The sequence below is a fragment of the Hyperolius riggenbachi genome, chromosome 6 (assembly GCF_040937935.1).
Source record: "Hyperolius riggenbachi isolate aHypRig1 chromosome 6, aHypRig1.pri, whole genome shotgun sequence".
Taxonomy (NCBI): domain Eukaryota; kingdom Metazoa; phylum Chordata; class Amphibia; order Anura; family Hyperoliidae; genus Hyperolius; species Hyperolius riggenbachi.
This window is the reverse complement of record NC_090651.1, coordinates 304793289-304820784: the sequence shown is the minus strand read 5'-3', so window position 1 is coordinate 304820784 and position 27496 is coordinate 304793289. Positions and strand designations below refer to the sequence as shown.

At 43.0% G+C, this 27496-nt stretch overlaps 1 protein-coding gene across 1 annotated transcript; it reads left to right on the top strand.

Moving 5' to 3' along the window:
* LOC137522178 (troponin I, cardiac muscle-like) lies at window positions 1-27496 on the top strand. Its single transcript, XM_068242210.1, has 9 exons — window positions 1-190; window positions 2652-2755; window positions 4755-4919; window positions 9425-9466; window positions 10614-10745; window positions 12427-12516; window positions 24404-24589; window positions 26047-26152; window positions 27329-27496. The coding sequence occupies exons 1-8, from the start codon at window positions 1-3 to the stop codon at window positions 26146-26148; spliced, it is 1011 nt and encodes a 336-aa protein (XP_068098311.1). The 3' UTR covers window positions 26149-26152; window positions 27329-27496.

The window sequence follows — 27496 nt, the reverse complement described above, 5'->3', positions numbered from 1 at the left end:
ATGCAGCTGTCGGTGGATGATGAGCAAGCCACCACCAGCCCTACAAAACACATTCTGGGTGCAATGGGCTTTGTGGAAGAGTCTGAGATGTTGACGGTGGTTGTTGGGTGTGGGAATACGTCCATGATGTGTCAGCAGAAGAGGAGTTTGGGGCTGGGTCATCATCCCAGCAGTTGTTCGAGGAGGAGGAGTATGATGTTGATGACGAGATGAAGGACCAGGACTACCATCCACAGGAGGAGGATGTCAGCTCTGACTCTGAGGAGGAGGATGCGTTGGCTGGTCTGGCACGGAGGATCAGCATTGCAGACATTGGCAGGAGCAGCAGTGGGCATGGAATGCGTGACCCACAGCCTGCTGCTTCATCTGCCACTACTAGCACCAGCCACACCACTCAACCCCAGGCCCCAACCACCACAGGGAGAAAATCAGCAGCAGCATCCTGTTCAGGGCATAAGGAAAAATTGCACTCCCCAATACTGCAGTTTTTTCATCTGCCCTCACTGGAAAGCCAGTTTGTGACTTGTAATGTATGCCATGTGAAGCTGAGCAGAGGGTCTCACCCCTCCAACTATGGCACCTCCAGCTTCATCAACCATCTGGCCAAAAAGCACAACCCTGAGCACGAGGCATTTAAAGAGAACCAGAGATGAAGCACCCAGGGGCGTAGCAATAGGGGGTGCAGAGGTAGCGACCGCATCGGGGCCCTTGGGCCAAAGGGGCCCCAAAGGGCACTCCCTCAATTACAGTATTAGCTCTCTTTTGGTCCTGTGATCATAATAATTACTTCTATAGATACTTTGAATAGTGGTAATCATAAACCACCTTCTCCCCATCCCCTTCTTGCACCTCTGCCACTGTAGTTGCCATTGGCAGGTTTTGGTGCGCCGTATCAATTGTTATGTATAGAGTGCTTGGGGGGCCCCAATGTAAAACTTGCATCGGGGCCTGCAGCTCCTTAGCTACGCCACTGGAAGCACCCTCTTGTATTTTACCTTATAAATCGGTGGGAACATGACAGTAAACACCTAATCTGCTCTTTGTTTCATTGTTCTCTGATTAATCTGACTGTTATCACCTCTGATAAGAATCCCCGATTGAGCACTCAGGCTGCTCAGTCTAGCTTTGCTACAGAAAGATTATAGCTAAGTCTGTCTTCTGTGGTGTCTTTTCAAGCCCAAGCCTGCCCCCTTGTGGCTCTGCTATAATGACTCAGCAATAATCATTCCCAGCAAAGCCAGATTTAATTGCTCAGTCTGGGATTCTTGTGACAGCTGATAACGGACACTTTTAGCAGTGAGGGTGAAACAGAGAGCATGGTAAGTGTTTTCTCTAATGTTCTTACTGATATATATGGTAAAATGCACAAGGGTGCTTCGTCTCTGGTTCCCTTTAAAGGGAACCAGAGATGAACGATTCACACAAAATAAACATATCAGTTGATAGCTTGTAAAGAATAAATCCTCTACCTGATAATTTCGCCACTCTGGTGTGCCTTTTTGAGTGTTTTTTTATCCATTATTGCTCCAGGAAATATCCAATATGGCCGCAGGCTCATATTCCTTCTGCTTCCAGGTTATAAGCTGTTCTGGATGTGCTGTCTAGCCTCTATGAGACTATAGACAAGCAGGGCTGCTGCAGCCTTTCATCTGTCTGCTTTCAACTTTATTGTTCTTGTATGCTGTGTGGCTTCTGTAGGAAGTGTCTCTCATAGAAATGAAACTGCATACAGTAGATAATGACTGGCTGCACAATGCACACAGATACACTTGTCTGTTTCAGAGCTTCTTTCTAGGCAGCAGCAGCCCCTCCCATGTCAACAGCTCTAAATAGGAAATCTGAGCCATGAGGGGGCAGGCTTGGGCTTGAAAAGACTCCACAGAAGAGTGACTCAGCTATAATGATTTCAGGTCAAACCTAGACTGAATCAGTCGGTGGATTCTTATCACAGTTGATAACAGATAGATTAGACTGAGAAAAATAAAACTAAAAGCAGGGTAGGTGTTTACTGTCATGTTCCCACTGATAAATGTAATAAAATACATGAGGGTGCTTTGTCTCTGGTTCTCTTTAAAATCACCAGCAAACAAGAAAATACTTCAGTTTTGATAGTACTTTTCCACCTGCATTTAGGTACTTTTTCAATTGCAAAGTGCTGAAAAGGTATTCTAAACAGAAGATGAAAAGTTAATTGCAGATGGCCCTCTGTGATAAAATACCACAAAGATTAAAAACCATTGGCAGATGTCATGTGCAGTCCCTGGGGAAAGAGGTAGAAACAAGACTTGTAGAACCAGCATATGTTTTTGATAAAATTAAGTGACCCCCATAGAGTGCTGGATGCAAGCAATTACAAATGGTAGCCTGACGAAGGCATGGAATGCTGAAACGCGTCATGACGTCACCAGAACACGATAGTCCAGTGGTGGAGCACCCAGGCACCTTTTCCATCTGGTCCACAGACTGCCATTGGCCGCAGCGGTCTCTGAGGCTGCATCCACCCAGGATGCATTGAAAGGCTTCATGCCCACCTATATGCCTACTTTTAATATGCACATAGTATGTGTAACTTTTATTGTGTTTGTTCTTGAATAAACCGGAATCACACTACAGTGTGCTCCTCCTCTCCATTCCTTTGTCTTCTGTCCAAGCCCACCATAAAGCTGGGTCATCACTGAAGCTGCTAGAGTGTGAGCAAGAACAACTCCTGCTGTCCCTTTCCCTGACCGAGCAGCACAACATTTCACATTTTTTGGTGCTATTTTTCTTACCTGGCGTCCACTACCTGTGAGGGTGCATCCCCTCTACCTCACTGGCTGCATCCTGGGTTAAATATGTTACGTATTTGTGAGGTAATGTTTTAAACGTGAACCTCAATGGAAGTAATAGGAAATTAAATGATAAAAATAAGTTCTCCTTGTCACGGAACAGCCGTGAGAAACGAGAACGCAATCGCAATCGGTTTATTTCACCGATTGCCATTGACGTGCTAGAATCTAGATTGATTGTGTAGGAGCATCTGCAGTCCAGCCTGGGGTCCCAGTTGTCTTCATAGGTGTTAGCACAGTTCTTTTCATGAGAGCAAGTATGCTCACTGGAAAGACCTGTGTGGTTAATTAGCATGACTAAGGTCTGGGCTTTCACTCATGTTGTCCGAGCTGATCTCACTCAGATGCTAATTAAGACCCACAAGGCCTGCCTGGCCAGAGATACCAGGTGTGAAGCTTCCTTAGCAGCAAGCAGATGTCAATTGTCCACCATTTGGTGAGCCTTTTCATACAGGATGAGCGCACAGCTCACACCTCAATGTGAATTGACTAGCAAATGGGGCTTCCTCCTGCTCACTAGACAAACTGTCTCCAGGGGTTAAAATGATGAAGCATGTGAATTATGATTTCTGCTTATTAAAGGAAAACCGAGTATCACCCAGAGGTGGGAGGAGTGTAGGATCCGTTAAAATTGGACCAACGTCTCGGTATACAAATCATAATCATACCTCGTTCTGTTAAGGAGTTATGGGCCCCTCGGTAACCATATGCCCTAACACCCGCATCCAAGGTATCATATTAATCGGTAGGTTCTGGGGATCGATAATATGTAATTATTATTTGCGTGCCGGCCGTGTAGGTCAACCTAGAGAAAATGTCAGGGTTATGGGGTTGGTGAAAGCCCCTGCCCAGATGTGATTACCATAATCCGGCCCGGGGGCCGACTCTGGAAGCCCGCCTCTGAACACAGCTCAATTAAAAGTAAATGAGCTGCCCGGGCAAGTCAGTCCTCCAAATTCCATCTGTATGAGAGTTGTCTGCTGCCAGCCAGAGGACACATGGTTGGCGGCCATCTTGTCTGAACTTTGCTGTGATCTGAAACAAAGAATTTTGCTGAAATTGAAACCAAGGACTTTATGATTTTCCCACAAATGGACATATTTCCATGAACCTAAGCATTTTATCCTTTTCTTTTCATACTGCGCTATTAATGTCTAATTGTTGATTTTAATGATTGTCTGTATATATTAATTATTTATCTTGCATTAATAAACAACATTTAAACGTCCTTTGTTTATTCAGCTACCCTGCTATTCAGCCATACACAGAAACTGATCCCAGGTCTCTGAAGAGACGCTACTATTGTTGATATCTAGACAGAATAGAGTGTTTAACCGTTTTATTTGCAGGATCAGTCAGTCAGTCAGTAGGGTCCACTGGCCCATACCAGTGGTGGTGGCAAATACCCTGAAATAGTGTGAAATAGTGTGTAAAGTTGTAATTACTGTAACCCACAGGCTCCCTTCTGGTTGGTCGGCGGCCAATTCCCAACGGTTTCTACGCATTGACTGCGACCACAGTTCGCACGATCCGTGCGCTGGAACCGTTTGGAAGGCATTTTGCGTTCCAGCCACCAGTGCTCCTGTGACACCCCTATTAGCAGGGTGTCAAGGACTTATGAGAGAAATAGCTGTGCTTTCAATAAACTCTTCTCCTTCAGGATATAGCATATAGCAGGGCTTCCCTGCCCTGTCACCAAGTGCCACCGACTGTACATATTCACAGGTGTCTCAGTGCTGCTAATTAACCACCTCTGTGGATTTCCATAAAACATGCAGTGTTGGTGGTACTTGAGGACAGGGTTGGAAAACTCTGCTATATACTGTATGTATAGGACGTATACCTGGATCCAGCACCGAGTCAATTTTGAGCTAACATAGGCATAACATAACGTGATGCATAATTGTAATTTTTTTTATTAATTAGTATGAGGAGGAAGAGGAGGAATATGAGGAAGAAGTGGCAGAGGAGGAGGAAGAGGAGCCTGAGGCACCAAAACCAGCACCTCCTCCACCAGTCGCTGCTCCACCACTTATCCGAAGGAAGTCATCTGCCAATTACCGTTCCTATGCCATTGAGCCTCAGATAAAGGTAAGAGGTCATCAGTGGTCCTTGACAACACAAACAGTAATTGATTGTGAAGTGTACAGGAAAATTTGATCACTCTCCTCTCTGAGCTTAACCAGTTAGTGAAAATGCCTGTATAGTCGCACTTCATAAAAAGAAATTACCCTCAGAAAGGATTAAACCTAAGGCTTCAAGGTATGCTGTAGGTGGAGGTATTTCAATGGATTGGAAATTTAATTGTTTAAAAGTATGAGTGCAAATTGTGCATACATTTCACATAATCATAATTTTGCATCATCATCTGAAATTGCTTTGCAAAATCATAATACAAAAATTTCGGGGTAAATTCGTAATTAATTTCCTTTGTAAATGTACTCAGGAACCATAATGTTCATGTAATTTTGTGCCCACCTTAGCAGTTAATAGAAAAGTGTACATGATATCGTCACCAAAATGTCTATATATGTTAAGGAGAAAAGTGGAAACAAGGCAACAAATAATAATTTTTCAAAAGGACCCTGTCATTTTTGAGAAAATCGATTTTAAAAATGCAAAGGAAAAAATTTTTTTAAACTGTAATTGATGTTTTAAAACCATTTCTCCTATTCACATTTACAATCAATTTTCTCAGAAACTACAAGGTTTGTTGGTTTTTTTTTTTGAAAAATTCTTTATCTTGTTCCCAATCTTCTCCTTCACATACCCAGCAATTTTGGTGGGGATAGCATGTATGGGGGCATTGCTATTAACCGCTAAGGTCAGCATGAAATTACAGGAAAATTACACCAAATTACAAATGGATTACACAAAATCAGTTGAATGTCCAAATCGTAATTGCGTATGGCTGTAATTGTAAAAATGTATGCAAAATTTTGTGTAATCTTAATTAGTAGATTACAATCATTACTAGTTAATGCCACTTGCTGGGTTGCTTGGTCACAAAACAGCCAAAATGAAAGCAGAAAATGTCCACTTGCCTCCCAAATACAATGTGTGAGACCAACATGCCGTAATAAGGCTTTATTTGCACTGCATACGGCTTGTTTCACAAGGTAATCGTGCTTCTTAACCACTTGAGGACCCACCCTTTACCCCCCCTTAAGGACCAGCGCTGTTTGTTGTGATCTGTGCTGGGTGGGCTCTGCAGCCCCCAGCACAGATCAGGGTGCACGCAGAGCGATCAGATCGCCCCCCCTTTTTCCCCCCTATGGGGATGATGTGCAGGGGGGGTCTGATCGCTCCTGCGTGCAGGCATGTTGCGGGGGGGCACCTCAAAGCCCCCCTCCGCGGCGACATTCTCCCCCTCCCTCTCCTACCTTTCCCCCCCGGTGATCCGGGCTGCACAGGACGCTATCCGTCCTGTGCAGCCAGTGACAGGACGTCCCCTGTCACATGGCGGCGATCCCCGGCCGCTGATTGGCCGGGGATCGCCGATCTGCCTTAAGGCGCTGCTGCGCAGCAGCGCCGTACAATGTAAACAAAGCGGATTATTTCCGCTTGTGTTTACATTTAGCCTGCGAGCCGCCATCGGCGGCCCGCAGGCTATTCACGGAGCCCCCCGCCGTAAATTGACAGGAAGCAGCCGCTCGCGCGAGCGGCTGCTTCCTGATTAATCAGCCTGCAGCTGGCGACGCAGTACTGCGTCGCTGGTCCTGCAGCTGCCACTTTGCCGACGCACGGTATAAGCGTGCGGTCGGCAAGTGGTTAACTTCATAAAGTGTGCTGCTTTTTTCAGGAGTGAAACTCATTTGAGTGTCTCTGTAACTATAAAATAACAAAACACAATGACCATAATTGACTACCCTTGTCCTAATGTTGTACCTACCTATGCACTAGGTGTTCAGCAGTGCACAGCCAGGAGTGAGGAATGTGACAGGTCTGTAGCGGAGGACAGTTTTACCACAACCAAGCATGATTTCATTAAGGGCCTTTTGTACTTAATTTTGTTTTAATGGGTTGAGATGCATCGCGTTGCAGCATGCTTTTTTGCAGTTGCCAATATGGGGCACGGTGCAACTCAATGTAACTCAACACAACTGAACACATGGCATGTAAAAGGGCCCTTTAGTGACTAGAGAAACGGTGTACTCAAAATACAAATGTGGTACATATAAGACAGTCCGTGCACAGCTTCCTTAAATCACATTTATTCGACCAGGATAGTCACCAGCAGACATTTACAACATGGTATGCGAATTCACAGCATGTACAAAGCGGAACGATCTAACCTGTATCCAAGACGGGTGCGGGAGTGTGACCAGGGGGTGAGAGGACGGCACTACAGCCGTTTCGCGCCGGTGTGGCGCTTGCTCGCGTGCGTGTGTCCTACGACCCTAGGACACACGCACGCGAGCAAGCGCCACACCGGCGCGAAACGGCTGTTGTGCCGTCCTCTCACCCCCTGGTCACACTCCCGCACCCGTCTTGGATACAGGTTAGATCGTTCCGCTTTGTACATGCTGTGAATTCGCATACCATGTTGTAAATGTCTGCTGGTGACTATCCTGGTCGAATAAATGTGATTTAAGGAAGCTGTGCACGGACTGTCATATATGTACCACGTATCACTAACTGCTCATGTTAGCCCGGATGCACGCCTCCACCACACACTGAGCGGAGAAGCGGAAAAAGACGGAGTTGCCATTTAAAGGTGCAGGGACCAATCCACACCCCTGTTACTGAGTGCCAGGCACATCCACTTTCTTTGTGTACAAAATACAAATGTTCCTATACATTGAAGGCCATTGCACTGGCCAGATGCTGAAATGCTCACATATTTATTTGTTAAAGAACAAGCGACACCCATGCTAACCTAGAAATAAAAAAAAACACATATATAAGTAGATAAATACTACTTCTACTTGCATAACAGATGTAATGATTCCTGTGAATTTTATAAAGGAAAATAAGAAAATCCTATTCTAGGCAGTGGCCATCTTGCCAAGCTAATACTGACATCATATCCTCCCTGACTCTTGTTTCCCCCCTCCCTTCTCTTGCTCATTGTGTATTCATTAGCTGCCCTCCTCCCAGTGTCTTCAGACACTCCCAATGAGGTGTATACTAAAAACTGCACTGTCTATTTGTTTATTTACACATCCAATCACTGAGTCACCTCAGCCTTGTTTGTAAACACAAGTGATCAGAGAGTGTTTCTGATAAGCAGCTAAATAGGGAAATAAATGGAAGAGGAGTAATATATAAAATAGATAAAAAGAACTCCCAGCATTCAACTCTTTGGCACTGTTTGGCACTAGGGCCAGTGTTCCTAAAGTATGTGATAACTCCAAACCATATCAGCAGTAAAAGTTTTGCAAGTTTTGAATGCAGGATTAGCATCTTTATCACTTAATACACTCAGACCAGTTGCTGTTGAAATTTGATTTTTTTGGTGACAATACAGCTTTAAATATTTTTTTGGTTCAGATAGTATGATAGCTGGTGATGTAAAAAAAATTATGTACACGCGCATACATACGTGTTAAGCACTTCCTGCGAAATTGACATTTATAGACATCCTGTTTGTGCACCTTTAGTGAAAATAAGACATTTATAAAAGTCCTGCTAATCTGCTAAAGCGGACACGCACACACGCTCTCACACACACGCATTCTCACTCCATGGCATGAAGTGGTTAAAAGTTTGGCTTTTTTTATAGTAAAATAAAGAAGCTAACCTCAGAGAAAAAGGGACTACCAATCGCAGCCCTTCCACTTCCATGCTAGGTGATTGGAGGGGATCTGCCTCTTTCTTTTACATAGGCTGTTTACACTATAGCCAAGGCTGTTTACACTATTTTCACTAGAGTTCCTCTTTAAGCACACTGAGTGGCCAGATCTGGATGCTGAGCTCCACCCTAGGACATGGTGGGGATCAGGCTGCAGGCCCCTATGAGTAGGTGGGCGAAATCATGACAAGTCTGTATATCAATACATGAAAACACCTTTATTGGTGTGAAAATATATTTAAAAAAAACTTTAAAGAGACTCTCTAACAAAATGTTCAGCCTCATTTCTTCTATCCTATAAGTTCCTATACCAGTTCTAATGGGGTCTGTCTTACTGCAGCCTCTCCTAGTTGCACAGTGGCTGTATTATCTCTGTTATATAATCTAATTGTCTTTCCTTTGTCGGCTCAGGCAGGAATGTGCTTCTCTGCTGTGATAGGTAGAAGTTATACACACCCTCTCCATGCCCTCTCCAGGCTCTGTATGAGTCACAGACTGAGCTTCTCTCAGCCTATCACATGCTGGTTAGCAACCATGTTTTTTGTTTGTAAACACTGCCTAAAACTGGCAATTACAAGCCAGGATTGCAGCAGGGAGAGGCAGAAACAGCACAGAGGAGCCCAGGAGAACATAATGAATATAATGATATGCTTTTTATTGTAAGAATTTTAGAGTACAGATTCTCTTTAACAATTATGACAAATACTCTGCTTTATGAAATGTGTATATCCCATACAATGTTAGTATTGTGTCATAAAAAGTCCTGAATGGATTGACTAATAAATCTGATTTTCTTTGCCAGAGAAAGCCAAAGATTTCTGCATCCCGGAAACTGCAGCTGAAGGTATTGTGATGATGATGATGATCATACATAATATAGTGTTGTGTAAGAACTGTGTCTATTTTGTATAAAAAAACATGGCATATATTCAATGCTGAAAGCGAAACACAACAAAAGGATGCAGGAGCCCATGTAGTAAAAAGGGTGCAGCCATAGGTGCCTATTATAAAAGTCTCGATTTGCGGCAAAGAAGGTACAGGGCACCCAAATTTACCTTCTTTGCTGCAAATTGCAGTTTTGTGGTGGCACTCCCCGGCACCCCAATTCATTTTCTTTGCCAAAATTTACAGCTTAGTGGCCGGGGGGGGGTTAGGTCATGAAGGGGGAGGGGTTGAGTGTTGAAGGGGTTAAGTGTTAGGCACCACCTGGGGGTGAGGGTTAAGGGAGGTCTTGGGGTTAGGCATCAAGTTGAGGAAGGTATTAGTGTTAGGCATAAGTAGAGGGAGGTCTTAGAGTTAGCCATCAGTAGAGGGAGGTCTTAGGGTTAGGTATCGGTAGAAGGAGGTCTTAGGTTTAGGCATAGGTAGAGGGAGGTCTTAGGGTTAGGCATCGGTAGAGAAGGCCTTAGGGTTAGGCATCGGTAGAGAGAGGTCTTAGGGTTAGGCATGGGTAGAGGGAGGTCCTAGGGTTAGGTATGGGTATGGGGAGGTCTTAGGGTTAGGCATCAGTAGAGGGAGGTCTTAGGGTTAGGCATCAGTAGAGGGAGGTCTTAGGGTTAGGTATCGGTAGAGGAAGGTCTTAGGGTTAGGCATGGATATAGGGAGGTCTTAGGGTTAGGCATGGGTAGGGGGAGGTCTTAGGGTTAGGCATCAGTAGAGGGAGGTCTTATGGTTAGGCATCAGTAGAGGGAGGTCTTAGGGTTAGGTATCGGTAGAGGAAGGTCTTAGGGTTAGGCATGGATATAGGGAGGTCTTAGGGTTAGGCATGGGTAGGGGGAGGTCTTAGGGTTAGGCATCAGTAGAGGGAGGCCTTAGGGTTAGGCATCAGTAGAGGGAGGGTTCTGTGTGAGAGTAGTGTTAGGTTCAGACATATTAAAATATCGGTAAAGATTACCAATATTTTACTATTGGAATTAAGTATTAGCATGAAGTTCTTCTTGTTTACTTAAAACACTGAAACCAAATATTTAACTTGATATGTTTTGCCTTAGAGTATGATGCTGCAAATTGCCAAGAGTGAGATGGAGCGGGAGGAGGAGGAGAGAGCCAAGGAGAAGGAGAAGTTCCTGGCGGAGCATTGTGAGCCCCTTCAACTTTCCAGGCTGTCTCTTTCTGAGCTGCAGGTAAACCTCGAAGGCGAGACTCAGGCTGGACCCCGATGTGTATTCTTATCACCAAAATACTAGCTGCATAGATTTCACTGAAACTAAGCTCTTATATAGTTGCATCAAACCAGTTCAATTGATAAATGCAAATGAAAAAAAACTTCAAGTCAAATGTAGTTTATTCATCTTAGTTTAGCAATCATAGACTAATGGAAGAATTTAAGACAAAGACGTGTGGCCACTCTTGCAGCAGATGCAGTAATTCTTTCCCATGTATTGTGCTTTGTGGTCTGTGCTGTCGCTGGTATTGGAAAACAGTGAAATTCAGCAATAGATTTTGGTGCTGCACAACTTTGAACACCCGAAACAATCATTTCCATAGTCCTAGGTTAGTATACATTTTTTTCATGTGTTAAGAAGATCAAAGAAGGTTTGTGTTAGGGGACACGTGTGCACCTTTTGATGTGTAAAACTAGGTTGGGATTAGGTACAAAGGAGCAGCTTGGGAATAGCTACAGGAGAAGGGATGTTAGACATAGTTACAGGATAGGGCTGGTTGGGGTATGGTACAGGATAGGGGTGGATGGGTTTAGGCGAAGAAGGGAGTTGGAGTTAGATACAGGATAGGGCTAGGCACAAGAGAGGGATGGTTGGGTTCAGGCACAGGAGAGAGGGGTATTTGGCACAAAATAGTGCTGTTTGGGGTTTGACAAAGGATAGGGATGGTTGGCATTAAGCACAGGAAAGGGGTGGTTGGGAGTTGGCAACGGAGAGGGTTGGTTAGATTGGCACAGAGTCGGGGTGGTTTGGGTTAGGCACAGGAGAAGGAGCAGTTGGAGTAAGGCACAGGAGAGAGGTGGTTGGAGTTGGGGCTAGACACAGGAGAAGGCTGGTTGGAGTAAAGGCACAAGAGAGTAATGGTTGAGGTTTGGCCCAGGTTGGGGTGGTTGGGGTTAGGCAAAAAAATAATGGTGATTAGGATTAGGTGCAGGAGGGGGTTACTATTAGGCATGGTAAGGGGAATGCGGTTATTTAGGGGAGAAATGAAAACCTTGAAAACTTGTGAATGTGATATGTTATTTAATACGACCATTTGCACCCAAATAACAGTGATGCTGAAAGTTTGTTGCGTGTGATGATGTATATGTGATGTGTGTGATGATGTATTTGTGGTGGTTGGGCACACAATTTGTTGATGTATTTGAGTTTCAGATACAAACTAGACTACATGTAAAACTGATCATGACTCTTAATTATTGATCTTAGGGATAAGGATGAGTTTGCAAAAAGTTGCAAAAAAGTGAAATTGTCCCAGAGTGTGCAGGGGGGTTGGGCTGTCTAAACAGGGGTTAACTTATTTAGGCTGCCATCTCCCTTCTGATGCGCTCCTCGCTGCCCTCCATCTTCCGACACTTCCACCTTCTAAACTGAAACTTCTGTTGTGATGGTGGAAGTGCCAGAAGATGGAGAGCAGTATGGAATGCAAGAAAGGTGGCGGCCTAAGTGAGTAAACCCCCTCTTACACAGCCAGCGCACAATTTCGCTTTTCTCAAAATCAATCTTGTCAATCTTGTTAATCCATGCTCAGGGGCTCCTAATATTGAAGTAATATGTAGCTTTTCCTGTCCATCAGGCTAGTTTGATTTCTCGGTATCTATAATTTGTCTAATAAATGATTCAATATTTGACTTTCCTGCAGGATCTGTGCAGAGAGCTCCACGCCAGGATTGATGTGGTGGATGAAGAAAGATATGATATGGAAGCTAAAGTTAATAAAAATATTACTGAGGTAATGTTCTTTACATTACATGACTTCACTGCTGAGAAAACTGCACAAAACTTGACACATCTAAAGAGGTGTTTACTATTATAGCAAGTGGCAATGTATATTTGGTTTAATATAAGGAAAAAAAATCCGGTTGAGCTTTTTAAGGCCCAGAACTGACCCTGCAACCCCTACCCCTCCCAGTCGTTACCCTCCAACATTGCTGTTCTCTCTGGCCCTGGTCGCTTGTATTTTAGGGGTAACAAATGGATCCCCCAACCCTTAGATTGTAAGCCTATTTGGCAGGGCCCTTCTCCCTGTGTGCTCTTCTCCACCACCTCATGGGCTCATTGACTCGTCTGTTATATCCTTACATTGCAATCTACATACCATTGTTTATTGTTACATCATTATTTTGTGTAACATTGGTTAAAGTGAACCTCCAGACTAAAAATCGACTCAGCAGCACTGAAAAGGCCGGTGTTCCTTTAATAGTTTCACAGCATCAGAACTTTGTTTCTCTTATACAAGCCTCATTTTTAGCTGCACAGAAGAAAACTGCCCGGGCATTTTTCCCCTGATGCTGTGCAAAGCAATCATGATGGGATTTCTGATGTTGTTGTTCTCGTTCTGCAGTTTTGGTGCAATTTTTTTTTTTTACATTTTGAATTTGACATTTGCAGCCTAGCTTTCAGCTGGGAGGGGTTATCAGGACACAGGACAGTTGGAACTGTGACTTATGCTCCCTGTCACCTCCTTTCAACCAAAAAGATGGCAGCCCCCATGAATCACAAACATTTGCCTGTTCTTTTAAAACAGGGTGGGTAAAAAATTATAGTACCTCTCTATTCTAATTAACATAACTAATGTAACTTAATGACAGTATGTTTGTTTAGGCTGAAGTTCCCCTTTAACGCAGTAATGTCACTGTAAATAAAGTTTAATTTAACAATATTAATCCTCCATTTAAAACATGGTGCCGACCCTGGATTAGCTTCCGGGTTAGTTCACCATGGCTATCCCCCATGCGTCCCAGCTCGTTTTCTGCACTCTGAGCTAAAGGGACGTTAGCACAAGTGGGATGTGAGTGCTCATGGGGAGTGCTGGGAATGGCTGGGTACAGGGTGAATGTAGGAGGGAAATGGGAGTGGGAGGAGTTCATCCTCTTCCTGTATCTTCATATTCAACATTATTGTTGAAGATTTTATGGGAAAATCGCAGGGATCAGGGGAGGCAGAAAATGGGAACAGACCGGAGAGAGAGATATGGCGCCTGCACTGCACCCGCTTGACCACAGCCGGGTGTACATAGTAAAATGGACCTGCTCTCTGGCGTACTGTGCAGTTGTGGCCGTGCTTACACAGGTGTAGTACGGCCGTGCTTGTGGAATTTAACAAGAGCTTGTCAGATTCAGAGACTGTTGTCCAGTTGTTTCTTTGTTGCTTAAAGTGGATCCCGAGATAAACTTTTACACACTTCATAATTGTACCATTTATATATTTTATAGGGCATTCCTTAAGCCATATACTTTTTTTTTTTTTGTTTTAATATCCTAGTTCCCTATAAACTAAACAAGCCGCACCCACAACTCCTCAAGCGCCTAGGCATTCTGAATGTAGCCAATGCTCATGGGAGCGCAGTCTGGGGAGGAGGAGGCGGCTTTTCCCGAAGGAGAAGGCGGAGGTGTTACCAGCTGGGAGCTGCTGAGATTTCAGAGGCAAGGGGGCGGAGAGGAAGAGAGAGGGTAGTGGAGTTTTTACAGGCTGAGGGGTGGAAATGCAAAGCAGCTTGCCTGCGTAATGATGACAAGCAGAATATGGCTGCTCTCATTGTATCACAGGAATAAATCATCATATACTGTTGAAGCTGTTTGCAGCTAGATTTACTGTGTAAACCGTCTAAACTTTAGATAAGATATATAGACAAGTTACTTGCTTATAGTTAGTTTTTCATCCTGGATCCTCTTTAAATACTCTGCAAACTTATGCAGATTAATAGATCTCTGTCCACTATCTTATATCTCTATTTAGTGGTGCTGTAGTGAAAATAATCACCTCTATATGTGCTTGAATAGTGGTAATCATTAACTAACCATTCCTTTCCCTCTGCTTTCACCTCTCTCAGTGGCTGTCCTTGGAAAGCTTGTCTGTAAAATGATATTATTATACATATAGTGCTGGGTGGGGTAGGGTAAAATCTGCACTAGGGCCAATGATGTTGTAGCTACTACACAACTGCTCCTTTTATAAGGACCTGAACTTGAAATAAATGGGCTGGGTTTTTTTTTTTTTTTTGAGAGGTGTTTAAATGAAATGGGCCACTAGATGGCAATATTGCTTAGATTATATGTTGATTGCGATTTGCTAAACTAGAATTTCTTATGTAATAAATATTAACAATGAAGGTGACTATTGTGGACGTGTTACATAAATGGTCTAAATACAGTAAATGTAATCATAAAAGTGAATAGAATACATAACCACAAAACAAAAGAAAAGCAGTACTGTTTAGATAAGTTTAGATAGGTGTCCCATGGTCCTTCACCTGGGGGGAAAAGGGGGAGGTGAATATTGGGGGGAGGGAGGGTAGAAGTAGGTAGAATGTATTAAAAATCCGTATTCCCAAGGACCGGCGACATATTTTGTTTTTATTCAAAAAGTAATTCCACCATTTACACGAATAGATATCTAGAATCGCCTATGAGTGTTATCTCTTGGCTAAGCAAATTGCTATTCATCACCTCTGCCTGATAAATCCTTCAGTATAAAACCTCTGCTGTGCAAACACTTATGATAGCAGAGCAGTGATGGAGTTCAAAAGGTCATCATTACTCTGTGTGGAAGCTGAGTAAATAGCAGCCATGTTCAGGTGCCCACTAATGATCCAATTTTACCTTGCAATCAGATCGGATACTGTCGATGGTATCAATCGACAACAAACAATGGGATCTTCAATCACATCATTGATTCATTTTCAGATAATTTCTATGTGAAATGATCGGATTGATTATAATTTTATTTTCCATTTATGGGCCCAATTGATTTCTGTTTTTTCCTTCTGATCACAGTTATCAGATAGGAAGGTCAATTATTCGGTGATATTGGATCGTTAGTCAGCTCGTTAGTGTGACGTATCTGGCTGAAGCTTGGTTTTCAACCCTTAGGGCTCATTTCTACGGGCAGTTGAACAGTGTGCTCAGCAAGCAGGTACTAAGCTTCAGTGAGCAGTTACCATGCAGCAGCAAGCAGTTGAGAGAGTTTGAAAGGTGTTTCACTCCCTATCAACTGCTGGTGGAAAAAGGGGGCTTTAAAATTAGAGATGTCGCGAACATAAACATTTTTTTTTATTAAGAACTGCTTTTTGAAAATTGGCAACTGTGTCCGACTGCTTGGGGGTAAGTCCACCACTAACCTCTTTTTAGTGTTTTTAAAGTATTTACTCTATCTGGCGCCTGTGTACTATCGAACCAAATTATCATAGTTCACACTACAAATCACAAGCACAATCGCTAAGCGCTTTTGTGAGCAATTTTGTTAAGGAATTCCTGGCATTTTTAGAGTGCTTTGCATTTTTTTGCAAGCAATTTTGTATGCGGTTTGCGATTTTCTGTGTGCAGACAAATAAGAAGTGCACTTTGACCCGGTACTGAATGTCTTTTAAAGCAAATTTACTTGAAAAATGCTCACAAAATCGCAGTTCAGCTCTTAAAGCTATTGGCAATTTTTCCTATACCTTGCATTGAAGTGCAATTGCCCAGAAAATGGTGCAGGACCCTTGATTGAGATTAGGAAAAAAAATCATGGCTCATGTGAGAACACTCACATAGGATTTCATTACATAAGCGCTTTACAGTGCTTTTACACTTATAGTAATTATTAAAAAAAAAAAAAAGAACTCAAAACGCTCATAGGGCTCGATTCTCTAAAGTGTGATAACTGCTATCACAGCAGTTATCACACGAGCTGCCGTGCGCAAAGGGTAGCACGCAAACAGCATTACTTTGTGTGATAAGTGGAGGTTTGCGCACGATCACGTGCAAACCTTTGCTTATCACACGAAGTAACACTGTTCATGCGCTACCCTTTGCGTGCGGCAGCTCGCGTGATAACTGCTGTGATAGCAGTTATTACACTTTAGATAATCAAGCCCATAGTGTGAACCAGCCCTCACTATGCTCTATAAAACCACAACCAGCTCTACTTCCCTTTCTACATAAATTAGTCAGTCAAAAATAGTCAAGCTCAGTAACTGTAGCTGAGTAATGAATCAACTGCCAGTTAATGGATCAGAAGCTAAGAGGTTTAACTGGCTCCTTCAAGTCTGTGTACATTTGCATGGACAATTAGAATTCACTAAGACTCTTTTCTAATATGAAGGATTAGGAGGGTAACAAAGTAAGGCAAACATCAACAGAAAAACAATATAATGCTTATCCTCTCTGAGTTAGTGGCCCAAAAATAACCCATATTTAACCTGTGACATGGCACCAATGACTAGCATTGCTATAGATTGCATTCTTCTCACAGCGATTTGGTGTGTACCTACCTCTTGTACTCTACAAAGCAGGATGATACACACTGCATTATCAATCAAAACATCCATTTTAAAGGACACCTGAAAAGAGTGATATCAAGGTTGCCATGTTTATTCCCTTTAAACTGCCTGGCAGCACTGCTGATTGTTATGGCTGCAGTCAGGGCCGGGACTTCCATAGAGGCTAAGGGGACAATTGCCCCAGGGTCCCAGAGCTTCTAGGGGCCCCCCAAGGTGTCTCCTCTCCACCCTCCTCCAGCTATGGTGACCCATGGGTACAGGGCTATTTTTACCTATCTGTTGCCAGGGTAATACGAAGCCAAAGTCTGAAGTATACAGAGTGTGATGCTGCCTCCTGTGTCCTGCCTGGATTAGGTTAGACTCCGCTCTGTGTACACTGTATTTGTGGGGGAAAGGAGGAGGGAAGAAATGGGGATCCCAACAATGCTTTTGAGGGGACATAAAATGGCCACCTGATATTGTGTGATGGATGAGGCCTGGCAGGCAGCTTGGAGACCCTGGGGGGATTTGCTGCGGGGGATGTCAGGGGGCCCCAAATTACTTTTGCCCTGGGCTCATGATAGCTATAACCGGCCCTGGCTGCAGTAGTGTCTGAATTGCACACCTGAAACAACATGCAGCCAGACTTCAGTCAAACACCTGATCTGCATGCTTGTTCAGGGACTCAGGTTAAAAGTATTGGAGTCAGAGGTTCAACAGCACAGCAGGCAATTTGCATTGTTTAAAGGATACCTGAACTGAATTGTGACATAATGAGATAGACATGTATGTGTACAGTGCCTAGCACACAAATAACTATGATGTGATCCTTTTTTTCTTTCTCTGCCTGAAAGAGTTAAATATCAGGTATGTAAGTGGCTGACTTAGTCCTGACTCCGACAGGAAGTGACTACAGTGTGACCCTCACTGATAAGAAATTCCCCTTTTTTACCTCTTCCTTGCTCTCAGAAGCCATTTTCTGCTGGGAAAGTGTTTTATAGTTGGAATTTCTTATCAGTGAGGGTCACAAAGTAGTCACTTCCTGTCTGAGTCAGGACTGAGTCAGCCACTTGCATACCTTCTATTTAACTCTTTCAGGCAGAGAAAGAAAAAAAGGAACACAGCATAGTTATTTGTGTACTAGGAACTGTACATACACATGTCTATCTCATTATGTCACATTTCAGTTTGGGTATCCTTTAAAAGGAAAAAAGCATGTCAGCCTCCACGTCCCTTTAAGTTCAGGAGTACTTTAAGGGGACTGTAGCTAAATATTTTAGACACTGCCCTGATCTTTCTGCCATGCGACACTATTTGTTGTGTGACTGGCACTGTGCCCACCTGCTGACCACATTACCACTCACAGCTTTCAAAGCTTCAACCACTGTGTGAGGTGAAACTAGCGAGTAAGAACTATAGTTTTTATGATGTTTCTCTTTCATAAGATGCCACCTTATCTTTCAACACTACGCCACATCCTGAGAGGAAGTGCTTACCAGAAGCAGAAGAGAACCAGGGCTTGTGTTTAATAGCAGATATGGAAGACCCAGCTTCATATCTGATTTTCTTATTTCAGCCTTCTGAGTGCTGTTTTTGTAAGATAACTACTGGTGTGAGGGAGAAGCAGCTACTTTCTGTGTCTGCATTCTACTGTTTGAACCGGTAATAAAGTCCTTTTACAACCATTGCGAGAAGGTGAAGGTGTTACCCGCACGAATCAGTGACATGATCTGTGCTGTGCCACATTTTTTATTTTTAGCTGTTGTCAGTCAGCTCATGAGTTTGCAAAAGTTGTATCAGCTTATCATTAGTAAATGGAACTGATATCGGGCTGGTCAAAACTTTGCAAAAAAAAACAAAAAAAGAAACAACAAAAACACAAACTTCACTTAAAATCCATTAAAGTCTATGAAGGAGATGAAATTGGGGTTGTTTTGAGTAAAAAAAATAAGCAGGGAAAGCTGTTAGAGAAAAATTATAAAGAGACACTCTTGAGCTGTAGTTTGGCAAACTGAATTTAATTCCTCCTAGGCCTAACTTCCTTTTTCTGCCCTTCATTTTCCTAACCCTAACCTGACCCTAATTTTCCAACCTTAATCTTTCGTTCTCCTGACCCTAATTCTCCTAACCCCATCTCTCCTTCGTCTTACATAGTTACATAGTTATTTTGGTTGAAAAAAAGACATACGTCCATCGAGTTCAACCAGTACAAAGTACAACACCAGCCTGCTCCCTCACATATCCCTGTTTATCCAGAGGAAGGCGAAAAAACCCTTACAAGGCATGGTTCAATTAGCCCCAAGAGGGAAAAATTTCTTCCCGACTCCAGATGGCAAACTTCATCTTTCCTTCTCCTCACCTTAATTCTCCTAACCCCATCTTTCCTTCTGGTGCTAATTCTCCTAAACATAACTTCACTTGCCCTGGCCCTTATTCTGCTAACCCTAATTTTCCTTCTCTTGGCCCTAATTCTCGTAACCTTAACTTCTCCTCACCCTAATCCTCCTAACCCTATCTTTCCTTCTCCTAACCCTAATTCTCCTAACCTCAACTTTTCTTCCCCTGACCCTTAATCCTCTAATTCTACTCGAAGCTCTAATTCTCTACCCTCAACTTTTCTGTTCCTGTCCCTACTTCTCATCCTAATCCTACCTTTCCTTCTCAAAGCTTTAATTCTCCTAACCCCAATCTTACTAGCTCTTAGTCTTCTAACCTAACTTTCCTTCTCTATATCCTAATTCTCTTAATTCTCTTGCTTTCCTTCCCCTAGTTCTAATTCCACTAGCTCTAATTCTCCCAACTTAACTTTCTTTTTCCTTCTCCTAACCTTAAAAATCCCAAACCTAAAACCTGTTTTCTTCTAACTCTAACTATTGTTTCTATACCAACTTCTTAGCCATAACTATCCTATTCCTAATTCCTCTAAACTAGATACATTATTAGGAGCATATGGGTCTGCAGAATCCTGGTTTAAAGAATTAGGAGGATTAGGCAAATTAGGATTAGAGTTAGGCCGAACGGTTCGCCTGCGAACGGTTCCATGCGAACTTCAGTGGTTCGCGTTCGCGTCCTGCAGGCGAACTTTTGCGGAAGTTCGGTTTGCCCCATAATGCACCATGAGGGTCAACTTTGACCCTCTACATCACAGTCAGCAGGCCCAGTGTAGCCAATTAGGCTACACTAGCCCCTGGAGCCACTCCCCCCCTAATACAAGGCAGGCAGCGGCGGCCATTACGCTCACTCATGTGCCTGCGTTAGTGAGAGTAGGGCGAGCTGCTGCAGACTGTCTCTCATAGGGAAAGATTAGTTAGGCTTAGCTTGTTCCTGGCTGCATACCTGTTCTGTTCAGTGAGCCCACCATACCTGCATACCTGTTCAGTGAACCTGCCACTGCATACCTGTTCTGTGAACCCACCACTGCATACCTGTACTGTGAACCCACCACTGCATACCTGTTCAGTGAACCCACCACTGCATACCTGTTCAGTGAACCCACCACTGCATACCTGTTCTGTGAACCCACCACTGCATAGCTGTTCTGTGAACCCACCACTGCATACCTGTTCAGTGAACCCACCACTGCATACCTGTTCAGTGAACCCACCACTGCATACCTGTTCAGTGAACCCACCACTGCATACCTGTACTGTGAACCCACCACTGCATACCTGTTCTGTGAACCCACCACTGCATACCTGTTCAGTGAACCCACCACTGCATACCTGTTCAGTGAACCCACCACTGCATACCTGTACTGTGAACCCACCACTGCATACCTGTTCTGTGAACCCACCACTGCATACCTGTTCAGTGAACCCACCACTGCATACCTGTTCAGTGAACCCACCACTGCATACCTGTTCAGTGAACCTGCCACTGCATACCTGTACTGTTCAGTGAACCCGCCACTGCATACCTGTTCTGTTCAGTGAACCCGCCACTGTATACCTGTTCTGTTCAGTGAACCCGACACTGCATACCTGTTCTGTTCAGTGAACCCGCCACTGCATACCTGTTCTGTTCAGTCTGTTCTGTTCAGTGAACCCACCACTGTATACCTGTTCTGTTCAGTGAACCCGCCACTGTATACCTGTTCTGTTCAGTGAACCCGCCACTGTATACCTGTTCTGTTCAGTGAACCCGCCACTGTATACCTGTTCAGTGAACCTACCACTGCATACCTGTTCTGTGAACCCACCACTGCATACCTGTTCTGTTCAGTGAACCCCCCACTGTATTCCTGTTCAGTGAACCCGCCACTGCCGTCACTACACAAACAGCTGTTTGCGGTGCGTTACACGGTGAGTTTGGTGTGTCAGTGTGAAGCAGTACCTTAATTACAATACCTGATTGATGTATACACATGCAAGATGTTTTAAAGCACTTTAGGCCTGTCATTTAGCATTCAATGTGATTTCTGCCCTTAAAACGCTGCTTCGCGTCAAATCCAGATTTTTCCCGGGGACTTTTGGCGTGTATTTCACTCCGCTATGCCCCCCTCCAGGTGTTAGACCCCTTGAAACATCTTTTCCATCACTTTTGTGGCCAGCATAATTTTTTTTTTTTTTTCAAAGTTCGCATCCCCATTGAAGTCTATTGCGGTTCGCGAACTTTAACGCGAACCGAACCTTCCGCGGAAGTTCGCGAACCCGGTTCACGAACCTAAAATCGGAGGTTCGGCCCCACTCTAATTAGGATTAGGAAAATAGATTTTAGGATTAAGGAAATTAAGGTTTGTTTTATGAGAATTTTTAAATTTTGTACCTGTCGAAAATAATTACTTGGTGAGTTTTTCATCTGGCTAGAAATCACAAAATTTAACCTAAGCAGACAAAGGTGCAGATTTCTCAGTGATTTCATGATGATAATTCAAATGAAAAAGAGATTTATGATAACTTTAAGTAGATTTGATTTCTTAAAGTGAACCCGAGGAAAAAATAAACTGATAAGATAAACAATTGTATTTATATTTCTACTTCTAAAAATGATCTTTTTTTAAATATCGCATTGTTTTATTTTATATTTAAAGGGATACTGTAGGGGGGTCGGGGGAAAATGAGCTGAACTTACCCGGGGCTTCTAATGGTCCCCCGCAGACATCCTGTGTTGGCGCAGCCACTCCCCAATGCTCCGGCCCGCCTCCGGTTCACTTCTGGAATTTCTGACTTTAAAGTCAGAAAACCACTGCGCCTGCGTTGCCGTGTCCTCGCTCCCGCTGATGTCACCAGGAGTGTACTGCGCAGACATAGACCATACTGGGCCTGCGCTGTGCGCTCTTGATGACATCAGCAGGATCGAGGACACGGCAACGCAGGCGCAGTGGTTTTCTGACTTTAAAGTCTGAAATTCCAGAAGTGAACCGGAGGCGGGGCCGGAGCATCGGTGAGTGGCTGCATGGGCACAGGATGTCTGCGGGGGACCATTAGAAGCCCCGGGTAAGATCAGCTCATTTTCCCCCGTCCCCCTACAGTATCCCTTTAAACAGTAACAAAGTATTGAATGTTTTGTTGCCTCTGCTCAGTGGCAGTCTATTTTGCTTTTGGGATGAGAAGAGGTTATTCTCCATTTCACTATAGAAGCCAGCAACTCTAGCTAGTTATTATTGATTTATATAGCGCCAGCATCTTCCGTGGTGCTGTACAACAGCATACAGGGTATAACAATACAAATTAAACAAAACAACAGTTAATACAAGACAAGAGTGTATTACAGCTGATGCAGCGAACAAATGAACTACATATTTTTACACAGGGATGGGAGGTATGCACACCCATTACAGAAAGGGGAAGAGAGCCCTGGCCAAAAGGCCCTACAGTCTAAAGGTTTAAAGAGAGCCTGAACTGAAAATAAAAAGTCAAAATAAATATACACAGGTTATACTTACCTCTCATGTAGGTAATCAATCTGCTCGTCAATCTCTTTCTCTTCTCCTGCGTCCTGTTTGTCCACTGTGATCGATGGAATTCTCTGTCCTTCATTTTGAAAATAGCCATTACCCCATAACAGCTTCCTGGCCAGCATACTATTAAACTGTTATATCGCCCACTTGAGCCATAGGGCAATATTAACATTACCTTGCACATTAAGTTGTAACTGACAGCAGCTGATCTATAACTGACAGCAACTGGCATATTTCAGTTCTGACAAAATCTTGTCAGAACTGGAAGGGATCACTGTAAGAAGAGAATGGTGAGCTTCTGAGAGGAACTGATGGCGAGGCAAGTATGTAATATTCATTTGCAGCTACGTCATGTGTTTATTTTAAATTATTCTACTCAGTTCAGGTTCCATTTAAGGGATAGGACAGGAGGTAAGAGGAAGCTGTATATAAAATGAGTGAAATGGTGGTCAGTGGCTGAAGTGTCCTAGTTAGGAGAGTAGGCTTGCCTGAAGAGGTGAGTTTTCAGATTGCACCTAAAAAGAGTAAGTTTGCCTGAGTGGCGGATGTGTTGAGGGAGAGCGTTCCAGAGGAGGGGAGTGCTCTAGAGGAGGGTTGAGGTGATACATAGGCAATGCTTAACTAGTCAGCACTAGCCCTATACCTTTAGTTGTGCTTTAAGATACTGATATATCAACCTTTTTATATATTTTTTTTTACAAGTTGGGGAAGGGAGAGGAAACAGTTTAGATGCACACATTTCAATCAATGAACTTAGCTTTGCTGTAGTTAGTTACTATCTGTATAGACCTACAACTTGCACAGTTGGTAATGGGGAGATGACTACAGTTTCTTAAAATGATTGACATGCACATAGACATTTTAGCCACACTTAAAGTGGACCTGAACTCGGAACTTCCTCTGTGCTCTAAAATATAAGCAACGGTATTATTATTATTATTATTATTGATTTATATACAGTAATGCCAACATCTTCTGTGGTGCAGGGTATAACAATACAAAATAAACAACACAACTGTTAATACAAGACAATGGTGGACTGCCGCTGATGCAGTGAGCAATCATCTACAGATTTTAACACAGGGGTGGGTGGTATGCACACACCTTTAAACAAAAAAAAACATTTCTTTGTTACAGCTGGTACAAATCCTGCAATACATCTGCAGTCTGTCTACTTCCTGCTTTCATGGAAGCAGACATATTGTTAACATCTTGTGTTTACAAATGCCTTATCTGTCATGGCAGTCAGCTGACACAGCTGAGGGCTCAAATTACAACTTGTGTGTAGTCACCGATAAGGGGGAATTAGACAGGCTAAACTCTCTAAATACATACAGGGTGCATTTCTCTGTTTTCCTTCTGTCCTGTGCAAGAGTTCAGGTCTACTTTAAGTATACAGTAAGTACATTAGCACTGTAAGTAAAAGCATTTAGTTTCAATATGCTTTTGCTCACAACTGTTCACTTTTACGCCCTTCAGATTGAAGACTTGAATCAGAAGATTTTTGACCTTCGAGGCAAATTCAAACGACCACCCCTGCGGAGAGTGCGACTGTCTGCAGATGCCATGATGCGGGCACTCCTGGGCACCAAACACAAAGCAGCCATGGATCTTAGGGCCAACCTGAAACAAGTCAAGCAAGCCAAGAAAGATGATGTAGATAAAGTAAGTGTTCTGATCTACCTTCATCTACTGTACATTGTACAAAATAGAGGATAGTGGGGAGCATAGATACATGCAGGGGTGTAACAATAGGGGTTGCAGAGGTTGAGACCGCATTAGGGCCCTTATGCCAGAGGGGCCCTCCCTCAACTACAGTATTAGCTCTCTATTGGTCCTGTGCTCATAATAATCACGTCTATAGATGCTTTGAATAGTGGTAATCATTAACAAACTGCTCCCCACCCCCTTCTTGCACCTCTGACACTGTGGTTGTCCTTTGCAGGTTTTGGTGTGCTGTATCAATTGTTACGTACAGAGTGCTTGGGGGTCCCCATGTAAAACTTGCATCGGGGCCCACAGCTCCTTAGCTACGCCACTGGATACACGAGTAGGTCAACACATTGTACAACCAGGAAACCCAGCAACACAAGTGCAAATAGATACAATTAATGTGTATAGTTTGACACATTGCCAATACTGGTACATTTGATTAAAAAAAAAAAGCAGGAATCATAAGGGAGAGGTCCTAGCAAGTTTACAATATAGAGGATTGCCCATAAAGTTTACCTTTTATAAATACTATATAAATAACTTAATACTGTAAATGCAGTTTTTAAAGAGACACTGAAGCGAAAAAAAAAAATATGATATAGTGAATTGGTTGTGTACTATGAATAATTACTAGAAGATTAGCAGCAAAGAAAATATTCTCATACTTTTATTTTCAGGTATATAGTGTTTTTTCTAACATTGCATCATTCTATAATATGTGCAGATTACACAACACTCAGCATTCAAAATTGAGTCTTTCAGAGCAGTCTGTGAAGTAATGACCTCTCCTCTGGCAGAGAAAAAGTAAATAGTTCAGGAAGAGTTGAGATAATAAGTCAGATAACAGCCCACTCCATGACTAACTTAGTCGGAGAGCTTAATGGCTTGTTTGCATAGTGAGAACAACTGGAGTTTCTCAACTCTTCCTGTACTGGAAACAATTACACTGATGTATCTGATCTTAATGTTTTATTTCTTAGCTGTACTACACATACAAATCATAATATCATCATTTTTTTTTCGCTTCAGTGTCTCTTTAAGTAATTATGCAAACTAATGTATTTTTCGTTTTGGCACAATATATGCTTATAATCACTTGATCATATTAAGTGATAGGTTCTTAAGATTGGTTGCTTATTTTTTGCGTGTTTTATGTTGAAAAGTCAATAAAAAGAAAAAAGTAAATAATAAAGGCTAAAATGAAAAAAAAAAAAAAACCTGACCGCAAAAAAAGTGCAATAGAAATGTTTAAAATCAGATTAAGGAAATTGTCCAAAGTGCAGTAACTCTTGGCTGCCAATACAGATCTGACCACAGTAAACTGAAATCTTATTGGCTGTACTTAGCATTTAGTCCATTGAACTGATAGTACCTATGGGACTTCAGTGATTTCCCTTCATGTTACACAGGATATACGGGAAGTGGGTGACTGGAGAAAGAATGTGGATGCCCTCAGTGGAATGGAAGGACGGAAAAAGAAGTTTGAAACCTCTGGTGCTACACAGGCGTAACAAGGTATCATTATAGAACAATGTGTATTTGTGTGGCTAGGGAAATGCATAGGAGTGTATAACAGCGACAAGCACCTGGATAGAAGACAAAAACTGTTTCATATAACTTCTACCTATTTTTAATTTAACTACACCCTTGAGGGTAGATTTATCCAAATCATGACAAAGTAAATTGGAGCAAATTAGAAATTAGATTATTTGCTCAGAGCACCCAATCGAAGTCTTTGGCAGTGCGATCGTGGGGCGCCTAATTTTGTTATGATGCATACTGCATAGTATTTTCTGTTAATACACTAAAATAATTTCACTTCAGAAATACTGCTGCTATACGCAGAGGCGTATCTAGAGGGGTGCAGGCATGGTTTGTGCCATGGGCGCCACGCCCCGTGCCTCAGACTCAGATCAGATTCATTGTTATCTGGGGAACATGGCTTCTTTATGTATGTAGGGAGCACTTGGCTTAGTGTTAGAAAAGAGAGGAAATAAGAAGAGATATTTCCCGAAAAGTAACTCCAGCAATATCCTGAGCCAAAAAACACAGGCAACCATAACACGTGTAAACGAGAAAGGATGCTGTTTTTAGAGGGGAAGGCGGCTCCGACTTGTAGGGGTAGGGGCGCAATTTCAGTGTTTGCCTCAGGCTCTATATTACCCAGATATGCCCCTGGCTATACTGCATGACATATATATTGAAAGCAAGTTGATACTTTGAAAGCTCAGCCAATGATATGAAAAAAACAACAACAAAAGACTTAAGGGCTCTTAAGGGCCCTTTTCCACTAGCAATCGCTAACGTTTGCGCTAACCGCTAGCGATTGTGATTCAGCAGAGTCCTTTTTTTCCCCCGACAATTGCGATTTTGTCATGCACTGCATAGCATAGCAAAATCCTGGCAATAATCGCTCCGCGGCGTGATCACATTTTTGTAAAAATCGAATCGTGGTAGTGGAAATTACCTACCGCAAATCCTATGTTATTTAGCAAACCCTAGCGATTTGCGATTCAGCAATCGCAAACGCTCTAGTGGAAAAGGGCCCTAACTGACATCTGCTGCAACTGGACTTGTATGACTGCTTATAAGGGCTTGTGGAATAATGCTATAAATATTACTGTAATACGTCAACGTAGCACATGTAGGAAAGATCAATGATGCTAACCTCTTATTTCTTATTTATCTCAGGTCAGACAGTGCAACAATTACCTGGACCCCCTTGACCTTGTTTTCCGAATGTAGTGTCTATTGATCATGGAAACAGATCCATCCATTTCCAAGATGACCTTCTTATAAAGAGGATGACTTTCACATACTGCTTCTAATCGTCTTCACCAATAAACCCATCAGAATTCA